Source organism: Artemia franciscana, unplaced genomic scaffold, assembly GCF_032884065.1.
Source record: "Artemia franciscana unplaced genomic scaffold, ASM3288406v1 PGA_scaffold_1179, whole genome shotgun sequence".
NCBI lineage: Eukaryota > Metazoa > Arthropoda > Branchiopoda > Anostraca > Artemiidae > Artemia > Artemia franciscana.
In genome coordinates this window covers 832,677-847,927 of record NW_027062617.1, presented here as the reverse complement: position 1 = coordinate 847,927, position 15,251 = coordinate 832,677, and the positions used below count along the sequence as shown (strand labels likewise).

The 15,251-nt window shown below is 35.5% G+C and overlaps 1 protein-coding gene across 1 annotated transcript in view; it reads left to right on the top strand.

Annotated features, from left to right (window-relative positions):
- LOC136041188 (U-scoloptoxin(05)-Cw1a-like) overlaps positions 1 to 15,251 on the top strand; it is a 53,198-nt gene that overhangs the window by 7,347 nt on the left and 30,600 nt on the right. Inside the window, exon 3 of the mRNA XM_065725747.1 lies at positions 3,202 to 3,371. Coding sequence (XP_065581819.1) covers positions 3,317 to 3,371 — 55 coding nt within the window. The 5' untranslated portion in view covers positions 3,202 to 3,316. The remainder of the gene's footprint in view (positions 1 to 3,201; positions 3,372 to 15,251) is intronic.

Genomic DNA, 15,251 nt, shown 5'->3' with positions numbered 1-15,251 from the left:
GTGCCCTCCAAAGTTTATACGACCACCGCTTTCATAAAAACCTTATATGCCCCCCCGATATAAGTGACAATTTTTCCCCTGTCTCTGGGGTAGGGGCTACTCTAAATAACTGTAGCCGATGTATATAACGAAATATTTGTTATCATATCGTTGGACTATTTCAAACAAACTGGCGATCTTCATTTGATGCTTTTGGGGAAAAGAGGGTGTTTGCATCAGGGGAGGGGGGTAGATACCCTCCGTTAACTTTTGACTCATAAAAAGGTAACTAGAAATTACAATTTCCAGTCAAATGAGCCACCTTAGAAGTTTATACTTTATGTAAATTATGAGTTGTATAAAAACCTTATACGCCTTCGGGGCATAAGTTAACACTTGCCCCTGGACACTGGGAGGTTCTGTTGACCCCGAATTTTTCTTATTTGTATGTTTGGACTATTTTTAAAAAATGGATATCTCAAAATTTGTATTGGATGGCTTTGGGGGGGGGGAGCTCTGGAACGGGGGGGGGGGGGGGCTAGTTGCGCATGGATCTCTTTTGACTCTTAAAAAGTGAACTAGAACTTTCAATTTCCAATCAAATGAGCCACTTTAAAATTTTATAGGAACATCTCTTAAATAAAAACCTGATACATCTCCGGGGCATAACTTAAAACACTTGCCCCCGGGCTCTGGGGTGTTGTGTCTACCTGGATTTTTTGTTATCTGAACTTTGAACTATTTTAGATAAACGACTCTCTCAAAGTTTGTATAAAGATAATTTCTTAATCCACATTGGCCTGCCATAACAAAAAGAAAGAAAACGATCAAAAATGGGGCTTTTAAAGGTCAAATGAAAACACTGAAGAAAACACAGAAAGCGAATATGTCGAGAGAACAACTGCCTCTATTTTACTAAAAAACAAGCTCGGAAAGTACAACAAAACCTATGAAAAAAACACCAAAAATTAATTGAAATTCAATAAAAGACTAAAAATTAAAATCAAATACCTAACAAACAATCAAGTGAGATATTCGCCAATACCCACGATTTGCGCAAACTCCAAACAAATTTGAACTACCGACAAAACCTATACAACAAAACCTATGAAAAAAACACCAAAAATTAAATGAAATTCTATAAAAGACTAAAAATTAAAATCAAATACCTAACAAACAATCAAGTGAGATATTCGCCAATACCCACGATTTGCGCAAACTCCAAACAAATTTGAACTACCGACGACAGATACTACCGAACTACTGAGAAATAAAAGAAAACATTCATTCACTCGAACAAAGGAAGCAGCAATTGAATAAATTGGAGAACTATGTCACCTGATTTTTGATTTTAACCATTGCATTTCTTGCGGATACCCTTTGAGACCTAAGGGGTTGATTATGTATTTGATTATGTGATTGGGGAAGTGGTTCAACGTTTATTTCAGGGATTACTAAAGTATCGGCTTCTCTTTTGAGTAAACCGAAATACGACTCATTTATTCTTAAATCACCTGAATCTCTGTTTAAAGCTAGACCTAAATGTTGGTATTTATAAATTTCATCAGCTTCTCTGTAGTGCTGGACAATACCTTTGTCATGCGAAATTAAGCTAGCCTGGTTAAATAAACGGTAAGGTCTGGATTATTAAATATGTGCTCTGAGACGGCAGAGTCAAAATTTTTTTTTTTTTTCGCTTTTTAAGAGTGTTATTAATTGAGGAAGAGTGCTGAGTTAATCTATCCGTAAATCGTTGATCAGTTCTCCCGATGTACCAAGGACCACAAAAGCAAGGAATTCTATAGACACCAGAGTTTTCACCTATCTATTCTATTATAATATTCGCTTTCTGTGTTTTCTTCAGTATTTTCATTTGGCTTTTAAAAACCCCACCTTTGACAGTCTTCTTTCTTTATGTCAAAATTTGTATTGGATGGGTTTGGGAAAAAAAGCTTGGGGGGAGCTAATTGCCCTCGGATCTCTTTACTCTTAAAAAGTGCACTAGAACTTTCAATTTCCAATCAAATGAGCCCTCTTTGAAATTTATACGAGTATCCCTTTCATAAGAAGCTTATATGCCCGATGGAGATGACTTACAACACCTGTCCCCGAGCCCTGGGGGGTTATGTCGACACCGGAGTTTCCGTTATTGAACTATCTGACCTTTGAACTATTTTTAAGAAAAATACCTATCTCAAATTTGCATCGGATTTGTTTGTTGAAAAAGGGCGTGGGGGACTAGTTGCCTGCTGATTTCTTTTGTCTCTTAAAAAGTGGACCAGAACTTTCAATTCCCATTCAAATGAGCCCTCTCTGAAGTTCATACGAGCATCCTTTCCATACAAACCATATATGCCCCCAGGTCAAAATTTACAACACCTGCCCCCGGGCCCTGGGGGGTTACGTCAACATCTGAGTTTTATTATCTGACCTTTGAACTATTTTTAACAAACCAGCTGTCTAAAACTTTTCATCGGATGCATTTGGAAAAAATAAGGCGTGGGGGAGACTAGCTGCTTTCCGATCTCTTTTGACTCGTAAAAACTGAACCAAAAATTTCATCCAATCAAATGGGCGCTCTCTGAAGTTTATATGAGCATCCATTTCACGACAACCATGTGCACTCCCGGGTCATAACTAATAACGGCTGCCCCGGGCCCTGAGAAATTGTGCCCACCCCAGAGTTTTCGTTATATGATCTTTGAAATATTTTTAAACTATTGTTTGAGGTGAGAAATCCCCTCATTTACAAATGATTTCTGTTCGATTTTTACGAACGCTCTTTACTTTCAGTTGTAAAATCCTTTTCTTTTGTTATATAATACCTTTAGGTATATATGCTTGAAGTATGTAAACGCTTATTATCTGTGTAGTTTAGTTCTTTTTTTTTTATTTAATTTTTTTATGAAGAAAATAGTCATTGTTTTTGTACTGAAGGATCAATACAAAGTAATAGATTAGCCAATTAAGGAAAATATACCTTTAATTTTAAACATTTATTAATCGTTTTTGGAAATTTACAAAATTAAATCATTTAAAATAGTCGAGTGAGGGGTTTGTAGCGTAAAGTGACATCGTTTAGCTTGGAACAATTATCTTAGTTTTTTTCTTTACTACCGATTAAAAAAGTTGCTTCAATGTGTCTAGAACTTCTTTATACCCTTCAATAAGCCGTTTGAATTTTGTTTGTTCTTCTTCCTCTACCCTCTGTTTGTATTGAAGAAAAGTAGCTACAGACCTGCGTCAATATTAAGAAACTAATTTCCCGAGAAAGCCAAAGATAGTCGGTACCAGAGCCTTAGGAATATTATGTGAACATTGACGTATAGCAGCAACAATGGCTCGTTTTGGATGTGCTCTCGTTGTTACTTACCTTTTTGCAGTTACCTCAGGTACAAAATTTTAACATCGGGTATTTGCCTCAGAAACTCATAAATAGCGCGCATACCTGTATTACTATAGTTAATTTAGATCATTACTCAAGATTTGACTATGATATATAGTAAAAGAAAAAAACAAATCAAATTAGGTCTTTAGTATCGAAACCCGAAATCCGTTGATGATGTTTTATACCCTTAATCAGCATATGGAATTCGATTACAGGACAAACAACTTTTTAGGAAGATGTTTTGACATGCACAAATCATCAAAAAATTAAACTGATCTAATTCAAAATAGTGAAAATCTTCAGTTCCATTGAAATGATATTTTCAATTAATTAATTATAAAGAAAGCTTTTTACGGCTACCTTGTTTTGATAGTAAATAATGTTGTCCATCCGTAATCCAAAAAAAAATCCAAAATGTCTGTTATAATATTGTCCAATTTAAGAACCCTTTATGACCTATGAAACAAAAAGAAGATAAAATATAATAAATCAAAAAATCAAAAAGTAGAGAAAAACGAGATTAGTGTCAGCCAGTGGAACAACATCTAGAGAAAATAAGGAAATATTTGGACAAGGACCTCCGCCATGTCGTCCTCTGTTTCTAACATGGCAGAATCCAGTGATAAGGGGAAAGAATCCAGTTTGTGCCTCCTTCCCTTTTCAAGTTGGGTCCACGACGCAACCTCTATATATAATGTAAATTTGCCCCGCTAGTTATATGTAGGACTTACATAATAAGAGGGGTTTGGACACCTTTCTACCGGGGTATGGTTCCCTTTTTTCTTGTCCATTTGATTGGTTTTTTAGACTATGTTTATTTCACAAGTTCAAAATTTAAAGCAACCGTAGTTGAACATACAATTTTAAAGGAAAATAAAACATAATTTAGTAGCGTTTTCATTATACTGGGAGTTTCAAATTCATATTCTACAAAGTGTATTTTTTAAAAACTGGTGGGAAAATTTTGGTATTGTGCTTCAATTTAAATTATTAAAATACAATAGATTCAAGAAATTTTATTTTACAATACCTGAGTAGTGATGCCTCTCTGCTTTCTACGGGCCAGTACCCCTTCGAGTACCGATCCCAATGCTTTTTTAAGCTTCTTCGAGAGGAAGGTGCATATTACGTCATAGAAAATGTTTTCTAAGGGATGCAGGCGTATGTTACGTAATATGAGATTGTTTGCCTAAGTTGAGGTTCAAGAAATCGTGCGTGACTTGATGGATTTATTTGGAATGATGCAATCATGGGTGACAGGCTAGACTTCAGGGGCCGACCGGGAAGTCCCGGTTGTAACTGAGGAGGGCAGGTAAGTGGGTGCTATGTAATAGCAGTGCACACGTGTGTGCTACTTAATTGCGGTGCATACATGAGAATTTAAGTAATGGTTGCGTACACGTGAGATGTCACGTAATGGCAGCACACACTTGGGGCGTTAGGCAATGGCAAATCATATGTGGAATGTTAAGTAATGACGGTACAAACATCGGTGTTACATAACACTTTAAGAGACTTTTTTCGGGATTTCTTTTTGTTTCAAGGCATTTTCAGCAGGGAACCATCATATTCTAATGATTTTTAGCCCACTTAGCATTCGAAAGGGCCATTTTCGTCCAATGGAACTGCGCCCCAGACAGCTGGACCAGCAATCTATTTCTAATTTTATGATTCAGGAAATAGATTCTACGAAATAACCAATTCCTCACACGGAGAATTCCCGTGTCCCCACCTACTAGAGTGATTAAGCTATTTTTTATGTTTTTGCTATGATTACAATAACTGAAATGCTAAGGATAAAATCGATTACTAGTGTCTGTTTATATTTAAAGTGCACCTGCTTGCTAAGTATTACTTTAGAAGGGTATTATAAACCCGTCGAAGCGATTCTTCACTTCATAGCTGCATGATTTTAGCGTTTTGGAGGGTCCTTCGTAAAGAGTTTCAAGAGACATTTTCTTGGAAAATAATATACGCTTGCTCAAAACATATGAAAATACTCCTTCATAGATAATGTTTAGAGATGATCTCTTAGAGAACGATTTAGGTTTACTAAAAACATAGGAAAATGGGAACAACAAACATGTGACTTAATTCTGCATTTTGATCATTTTTTCTAGGCATTATTTTCTCTCTGTTCCCAGCCTGTGACACCCAAGGGCTGACCCACCCCTAAGCGAGCAGCTTCAACAGGGGGGGGGTGTAATTAGATATAAATTTACCAAATTAAAGTTATTTCTGAGAGGTTTAAAATGGAAAAGCTACGTTCCTTTCAGCCACTGGTATACATATTCACGCCACCATGACAATACGTGGCTTTCCCACCCCTAAGAAGCAATTCCAATGGCTCCCTAACATCAAATTCCACTGGGAGACAAGACACCAATTCCAATGGGACCTTAGCGAGCGATTCAAACAGAGCCCCTAGCATCAACTTCCACCGGAGCCCAAGCAACCAATTCCACCTGGAAATACCAAGCTTCAGCACCAGCGCATATCTAGAAAGATTTTATTCTCTTTTTGAAGCAACAAGACAAGGTGATAGAAAGGGATGCTTATTTTATCCAGAATTGAATCTACCAACACGATCAAAAGCGCTTGATCGATTTTCTCCGATTTCTTGAAATTTGGTTACGTTCAACTGAAGACAGCCCGAGAATTAGAAACACACTTTTTGACGCCTAAGGTACGCTCCTCCCTTAACCTACACAAAGAGCCACCGAACCTTCTCCATAATAGCTGAAGCTCTATTTTGTTCACGATTTTTTCAAGCTTCAAATGAATCATTCACTCATGTGAAGCGTTAAAATACATGTCTATGTTGCCGTTTATTTTGTAGGATTACCGGCACCTTTAGAAACCAAAAAGCCACCGTACGGCATTACTGCCTCTGTAACAGGAAGCTCAATATGTTAGAAGTTTCTTTTGTAATACTGAATCAATTGACCATCTTAGAATTTTCACACAATAGCTTTTTGACCTTTTTCTAGCTTGAATTTTAGTTTTACACTACGAAATGACTGAAAACGCCACTTCGCTATGGAACAGTCTATGTCTATGTTCACTATTAATTTGTAGGACTCCCTAGGCCCTTAGAAACCAATGCGCCACTGTACGGCATTATTGTCTCTGAAACAGGAGGCTCCATGCGCCTATAGTGTTTTTGGTAATTCTAAATCAGTTGATTAACTGAGAAGTTTCACACAACACCTTTTTGGACTTTTTTTATTTAGGTTGAATTGTTGCTTTCCACCATGAAATGAATAAAAACACCACTTTTATTTGGGATAGTCCCTCTGGATAAATTAAACGTCTATTTTAACCTTTATTTTCTAGGACTACCTGCCCCTTTAGAAGCCAATGCCCTACCGTGAGCCATCACTGCCTCTGTAACAGGAGGCTCAATACACGGATAGTTTTTCTTCGGTAATTTTAAAACAATTGATTATTTCAGAGTTTTCACATTAGGACTTTTTGACATTTCTTTGGCTAGAATCGTGGTTTTTGCACCACAAAACGCTAGAAAATGCCGCTTCGCTGTGGGACAGTCATTTTGGCCAAAGTAAAGATCCATGTTAATCGTTTTTTTTGTAAGACTACACATTCCTTTAGAAACAAATGCGCCACCGTACCGCATTACTGACCCACTGGTACCTTTCATAACTCTTATGACATTCTTAGAGAACTTTTTTTAAATATAGTGATATCCAGTTCTTTTTCCCGTTTCTGACCCCATCTACAGTAGTTCCACCTTGGATTCTGCTGGGTTCTAATCAAATTCAACCAACTCCAGTTTACACTATGCCTTCTCCGAGCCCAAATACACACCTGGCTCCGTTTTGCTGCAGTTTTGGATTTCCCACTTCCGCCCTCCGATTCCATAATTCTGATCCCATCAATTCCGCTCCAAGTTCTTTTGATTCCTATCTTTTGTGTTTGGCTGCCTCCGTGGTTATCTAGGCTCGCAAATGGTACCCCTCTGGCGCATAATATCATGTTTAAGGGTATTTCGACCTTTTCTCCATCAAAAACCAATCTATAAACTAAGAATGACCATTATTTTTATTAGAACTTGTTACTTGAGAGTTTCGTTCGTGAAACTTGCTGTGTGCTGATTTTTCTTCTTGAAACTTGTTTCATATTTATTTTCCTCTTCATGAAACTTGAATATTGATTTACTCCTCTTGAAACTTATTTTGCTCATGAAAGTTCTTGCGTGCCAATTTTTGTTCTTTGAACTGTTGATGTCCCGATTTTTTTCTTGAAACTTGTTGCAAGTTGACTTTTCTCTTCATGAAGCTTGTACATTCATTTTTCTTCTCGTGAAACTTATTTTGTTCATGCAAAAGTTCTGCATGCTGATTTTTTGTTTGTTAAACTTGTTGAGCGCTGATTTTTTTCTTTAAACTTGTCGCAAGTTTTTTTCTCTTCCTGAAACTTGTACATTGGTTTTTCTCCTCGTGAAATTGATTCTGTTCACGGAACTAGCTGTGTGCTGATTGCGTTCGCGGAACTCGGTGTATGCTGATTTTTGGTCGCGAAAATTTTTGCATGTTATTTTTTCTCTTCGTGATACTTGTACATTGATATTTCTTCTCAGAAAATGATTTTGTTTATGGAACTTCTTGCTTGATGATTTTCGTCCTTGAAAATTTTTTTTTCATGAAACTTTTTGCATATTGACTTTTCTCATCGTACAAAATATACATTACTTTTTCTCCTCGTGAAGCTGAATTTTTTCAAGGAACCTGTTGTGAGCTGATCTTTTGTTCGTGAAACTTGTTTTGCATTGATTTTTGTGCCTGAAAGTAGTTGCATCTTGAGTTTTCTCTTTGTGAAGCTTGTGCATTGATTTCGCCCATCATGAAAATGATTTTGCTCATGAAATTTGTTGTGTGTTGATATTCATTAGTGAAACATATTGTGTGCTGATTTATGTTCGTGAAACTCATTGCATGTTGAGTTTTCCCTTGGCGAAACTTGTACATTGGTTTTTCAACTGATTTTGTACATGAAACTTGTTGACTGCTCATTTTTTATCGTAGACCATGTTGCATACAGATTTTTCTTCTTGACATTTTTGCTTTTAATTTTTCTCCTGGTGGAACTTGTATATTGACTTTTCACCTCGTGAAACTTATTTTCTTCATGAGATCTGTCACCTTCCAAAACTTGTTACTTATTGTTTTTCGCTCCGTGAAACTTGTAAATTGATTTTTGCATGCCGAGTTTCTTCATAAAACTGATTTAGGCTGATATTTTTCTTTGTGAAACTTGTACATTGATTTTCTCCTCATGAAACTGATTTTGCTCATGAAGCTTCTTGTTTGTTGGTTTTTGTTCTTGGAAATTATTGTGTGCTGATTTCTTATTGTTTGTGAAACTTCTTGTATATTGATTTTTCTCATCGTAAGAATTTTATACTGATCTTATCTCCTTGTGATACTGATTATTGTCATTGAACTTCTTGTATGCTGATTTTAGTTCGTGGAGCTTGTTGCGTGCTGATTTTTTTTTCGCAAAACTTGTTCCATGATGATTTATCTATTCTCGATCTTGCATATTGATTTTTTCATCGTGAAACTGATTCTCTTCATGGAACTTATGGCGTCCTAGTTTTGGTTCGTAGAACTTGCTGCGTGCTGAATTTTTTTCGTGGAACTTGTTACGTGCGATTTTCTGTTCTTGAAACTTGTTGCATGTTGATTTTTCTCTGAAACTTGTTCATTAATTTTTTTTTCCCGAGAAGCTTATTTTGTTCATGGAACTGGTTGCGTGTTGATTTTCTGTTCATGAAACTCTTTACATGCTGATTTTCGCTCGTGAAACCTTTTGCATGCTGATTTTTCATTTTCTAGAAACTTGACAATTGATTTCTCTCCTTACGAAACTGATAAAAATTAGCTCATGAATACTCTTGCTATCTAAAAAATGTAAAAATAAACTTTTAGCGGTAACTCAGATTAAATTCTTCCATCTCATCCTTATACTGAAGTAATTCCTTTATCTAAGATGATTCAGTTAATGAAACTTCTTGCTTGTTAGTTTTTGTCCCTCGAACTTACTGTATACTGCTCGTTTTGTTCGTGAAACTTCTTGCATATTGATTTTTATCATCGTAAAACTTGCATTTTGACATTCTTTTCTTTTTTCCTGCATGGAACTTGTAGCGAGCTAATTTTTGTTCGTGGAACTTGTTGTTTGCTGAGTTTTGTCTATGAATCTTTTAGCATCTTGATGTTTCTCTTCTTGGCGCTTGTACATTGATTTTTCTCCTCATGAAAATGATACTGCTCCTGGAACTTGCTTCATGCTGATTTTTGTTCGTGAAACTTGTTGCATCTTATTTTTTCTCCTCGTGAAACTTTTACATTGATTTTTCTCCTCCTGAAACTGAATTTATACATGGAATCAGTTGCGTGCTGAGTTTTGTTCGTAGGACTTGTTCCGTGCTGATATTTCTTTGTGAAATTTGTTGCGTGTTGTTTTTTCTCTTCGTGAAACTTGTATATTGTTTTCCCACATCGTGAAACTGATCTAACCTATGGAACCTTTTTTGTGCTGATTTTTATTTGTAGAACTCGTTGCTTTCTGAGTTTTGTTCGTGAAACTTGAGGCAAGTTGAATTTTGTCTTCGTGGAACTTGTACATTTATTTTTTCCTCGTAAGACTGATTTTACTCGTGTAACTTGTTGTGTGCTTATTTTTTGTTCATGCCACTTGCTGCGTCCTGATTTTGATTCTTGAAGCTTGCTGAATGTTGATTTTTCTCTTTTGAAACTTGTACTTTGATTTTTCGCCTCAGGAAGCTGGTTTTGTTCTTGGAACTCATTGGGTGCTGATTTCTTTCATACGTGGAACTTGCTGTGTCCTAATTTTTGTTCATGAAACCTGTTGCAGGTAGATTTTATCTCTTCGTTTAACTTTTACGGTGATTTTTCTCCTCGTGAACCTGGTTTTGTACATAGAAATCGTTGCTGGCTGATTTTTTTGTCGGTGGAACTTGCTGCGTGCTTGCTTTTGTTTTTGAAACATGTTGCATGTTGATTTTTCTCTTCGTGAAATCAGTGAATTGATTTTCTCTCTCTTTACAAAACTGATTTTGTTCATGAAACTTGCTGTGTGCTGATTTTTTGTTCATGAAACATGTTGCATGTTCATTTTCCTTTCGAGAAACTCTTTTTCTCTTCAAGAAACACTTTTTGTACATTGAACTTATTGTGGACTTCTTGTTTGTTGATTTTCCTCCTTGTGAAACCAACTTTGTTTATGGCACCTGTTGTGTGCTGATTTTTGCTCGTGGAACTTGTTTCATGCGGATTTTTCGTTTATGAAACTTGTAGCATTTTGATTTTTATCTTTCCTCGGGAAACTGATTTTGTTAATGGAACTTGTTGTGTTCTGATTTATTTTTGCGGAAGTTGTTGTGAGCTGAACTTTGCTCTTAAAACTGGTTGCATGTTGATTTTTCTCTTCGTAAAAGTTGTAAATTGATTTTTCTTTTCGTGAAACTGATTTTGTTGATGAAAATTATTCCGGGCTGATTTTTGTTCGTGGAACCTGTTTCTTACTGATTTTTGCTCGTGAAATTTGGATGTACGTTGATTTTTCTCTTTGTGAAACTTGTGCGTTTATTTTTCTTCACATGAAGCAGTTTCTGTTCAAGGAACTTGTTACGTGGTGATTTTGTTTGTAGAACTTATTTTTTGCTGATTTTTGTTAGAAAAATTATTGCCTGTTGATTTTTCTCTTCATGAAACTTGTACGCTGATTTTTTTTCTCTCCCCTTGAAACTGATTCTGTTAATGGAACTTTTTGTATGCTTATTTTTATTCGTCGAATTTGTGGCGTACTGATTTTTGTTTTCGAAACCCTTTCCATGATGATCTTTCTCTTCTCGAAACTTGTGCATTGATTTTTCTAATTATGAAACTGAATTTGTTCATGGAACTTGTCGAGTGATAATTTTTGTTGGTGGAACTTGTTGTTTGTTGATATTTTGTTCATCAAACTTATTATATGTTTGTTTATGTTCGTGAAACCTGTTTCCTTTGATAATTACTCTTTTTGAAACTCTTACATTGAATAATCTCCTCACGGAACTGACTTTGTTCATGAATTTGCTTTTGTATTGATTTTTGTTCCTGGGACATATTGCACACTGTTTTTTTTTCGTTGGTGAAACTTGTTTCATATTGATTTATCTCATCGTAAATTTCTACATTGATTTTTCTCTTGGTGAAACTTATTTGTTTCAAGGAACTTGTTGCGAGCTAATTTTCCTCGAGGAAATTGTTATTTGCTGATTTTTGTTCATTAATCTAGTTACATATTGATTTTTCTCTTCGTGAAACCTGTAAGTTGATTTTTCCCTCGTGAAAATGATTTTGCTAAAGGAACGTGTAGCCTGCTGATTTTTGTTCGTAGATTTGTTTTTATTTTGGGTTTTTGTTCGTGAAACTTGTTGCATGTTGATTTTACTCTTCATGAAACTTATAAATTGATTTTTCTCCTTTTGGTACTTATGTTATTCAAGGAACCTTTTGCGTGCTGATCTTTCTTCGTGAAATTTAATTCAGGGTGATTTTTCTCTTCGTGAAACTTGTACATTGGTTTTCTCCTCGTGAAACTGATTTTGTTCATGGAAACTTTTGCGTGCTGAATTTTGTTCGTGGAAGTTAATGCATATTGATTTTTTCTTCGTGAAACTTCTACATTAATTTGTTCCTTCTGAAACTGATTTTGTTCATGGAACTTGCTGCTTGCTACTTTTGTGTTTATGGAACTTACTGCATCCTGATTATTGTTTATGGAAATTGCTGCATGTTGATTTATCTCTTTGTGACACCAGTACTCTGATTTTTCTCCTTGTGAAACTGATTTTGCTCATGAAACTCACTGGATGCTGATTTTTCTCGTTAGTGGAACTTTTGTGTCCTGGTTTTTGTTCATGAAACTTGTTGCAAGTTGGATTTTTCTCTTTGTTTGGATTTTACAGTGATTTTTCTCCTCAGGAAATTGTGGTTTTTCTCCTCGTTCATGGAACTTTTGTGTCCAGATTTTTGTTCATCAAACTTGTTGCGCGTTGGCTTTTTCTCTTCGTTTAGACTTTAGAGGGATTTTTTTCCTCATGAAAATGATTTTGTTCATCGGACTTGTTCCTTGCTGATTTTCGTTTTTGGTGGAACTTGCTGGGTGCTAGTTTTCGTTCTTGAAACTTGTTACATATTCATTGTTCTCTTAGTGAAACTTGTACATTGATTTTGTCTCCTTGTGAAACTAATTTTGTTCATGAAACATATTGTGTGCTGATTTTTTGTTCGTGAAAAAATCTTCATGTTTATTTTTCTCTTCGTGAAACTTTTTCATTGATTTTTCTCCTCATGACAAAATCTTTGTTTAAGGAACTTGTTGCCTATTTATTCTGTTAATGGAACCTATTGTGTATTGTGTGCTGATTTTCGTTCGTGGAACTTTTTTCATGCTAAATTTTGTTCACAAAACTGTTGCACATTGATTTTTATCTTCGTGAAATATGATCATGGATTTTCTCCTCGTGAAACTAATATTGCTCAAAGAACTTGCTTGCTTATTTTTCGTTCATGGAACTTACTGCGTCCTGATTTATGTTTGTGAAACTTGCTGCATGATGATTTATTTTCGTGAAATTTGTGTATTGATTTTTCTCCTTGTCAAACGGAATTTGTTAATGGAACTCATTACATGCTGATTTATTTCATGGAGTTTGCTGTGTCCTGATTTTTGCTTGTGAAATTTGCTACAAGATGATTTTTATATTCGTGACCATTGTACATTGATTTTTCTCCTTGTGAAACTGATTTTGCTCATGGAACTGCGCTTTGCATTCTGATTTTTGTTCGTAAAACTTTTTGCATGTTGATTTCGCTCTTCGTGAAACTGATTTCTTCTCCTTATGAAACTGATTCTGTTCCCAGGACTTATTGTGTACTGGTTTTTGTTCTTTTAACTTGTTGCGTGCTCATTTTGTTAATTAAATTCGTTGCATGAGGATTTTTTTTATCGTACAACTTATTTTGTTCATAGAACTTGTCATGTGCTGATTTTTTTCGTGGAACTTGTTGCGCGCTAATTTCTGTTCTTAAAACTTGTGGCATGTTGATTCTTCTCTCAGTGAAACTTGTACATTGATTTTTCTCTACGTGAAACTGATTTTGTTTATCGAGCCTATTGCCTGCTTATTTGTTTTCATCGAGCATATTCCATGCTGATTTTTATTCTTAGAACTTATAGCATGTTGATGTTTCTCTTCGTGAAACTTGTACATTGATTTTTTTTACTCATGGAACAGTTTTTGTTCATGGAACTTGCTGTGTATTGATTTAGTTTTTGGAACTTTTTGTGTGCTGATTTTTGTTCTGGAAACTTGTTGCATATTGATTTTTCGTTTCGTGAAATTTGCGCATTTTTTCTCCTCTTTAGACAGATTTTGTTCATGGAGCTTACAGTAGGTTAGGTTGCGCTTAGAGGATGGTACCAAACGTGGCGGTACCTACACCTTACCTAAACATGGTAGGTTAGGTGACGCTAGGCTAGGTGACGTGTTATCTAACCTAACGTAAGTAAACCTACCATATGTAGGTTACGCTTATGTTTCGCCACGCTTGGTACAGTCCCCAAAACCTTACTTAACCCACTACAAGGCCTTAAACAAAATCATTTCACGAGGAGAAAGATTAATGTGCAAGTGTCAGGAAGACAAAAATGAATATGCAACAAATTTTACGAAAAAATCAGTAAGCAACAATTTCCATGAAAAAAAATCGAAAGGCAACGAATTCCGCGAAACAAAAAATCAGTTTTGCAAGAAGCAAAATCAATGTACAAGTTTCACAAAGAGAAAAATCAACATGTAACAAGTTCCACAAACAAAAATCAGCATGCATCAAGTTTTATGATCAAAATCAGTTTCACAAGTAGAAAAATCGATGTACAACCTTCACGAAAATAAAAATGAAAATTCAACAAGTTTCACGAACAAAAAAATCAGAACGCAACAAGTTCCAGGAACAAAATCAGTTTCACGGCGAAAAAAAATTAATTTACGAGTTTCAAGAAGAGAAAATCCAACTTGCAACAAGTTTCGCGAACAAATGGTCGGAAAACAATAAATTCAATGTACAAAATCAGTTTAACGAGAGAAAAATCAATGCACAATAACAAGTTCCACGAACAAAAACCAGCAAGAAACAATCTCCATGGATAAAAATCAGTACGAAACAAGTTCCAGGAGCAATATCGATTTCACAGGGATAAAAATCAAAGCACAAGATTCAAGAAGAAAAAAAAATCAACATGCAAAAATTTTCACACACAAAAAAATCAACACGAGGAGAAAAGTCAATAAAAACAAGTTTGACAAAGAGAAAAATAAACATGCAACGTGTTTCAGAAACAAAAATTAGCAGGCAGTAAGTTCCACGAACGGAAAAAATCAGCACGGAGTGAGTTTTATGATCATAATCGTTAAAAATCAATATAGTTTCACGAAGAGAAAAATCAACATGCAGCAAGTTTCATGATCAAAAACGAGGACGTAGCAATTTCCATGAGTGAAAAACCAGCATGTGACAAGTTCCATGAAAAAATCAGTTTCACGAGGGAAAACCCAATGTATAATTTTCACGAAGTGAAAAATCAACAGTCATAAATTTTCGCAAACAAATTTGCATGCAACAATTTCCACGAACAAGAGTCAGTACGTACCAGGCTCCATGAACGAAATCCGTTTCACGAGGAGAAAAATCAATATACAAGTTTAACGAAGAAAAAATCAACATGCAACAAATCTCGTAGAGGAATATCAGAACACAACAAATTTCATAAACATAATCAGTTTCACGAG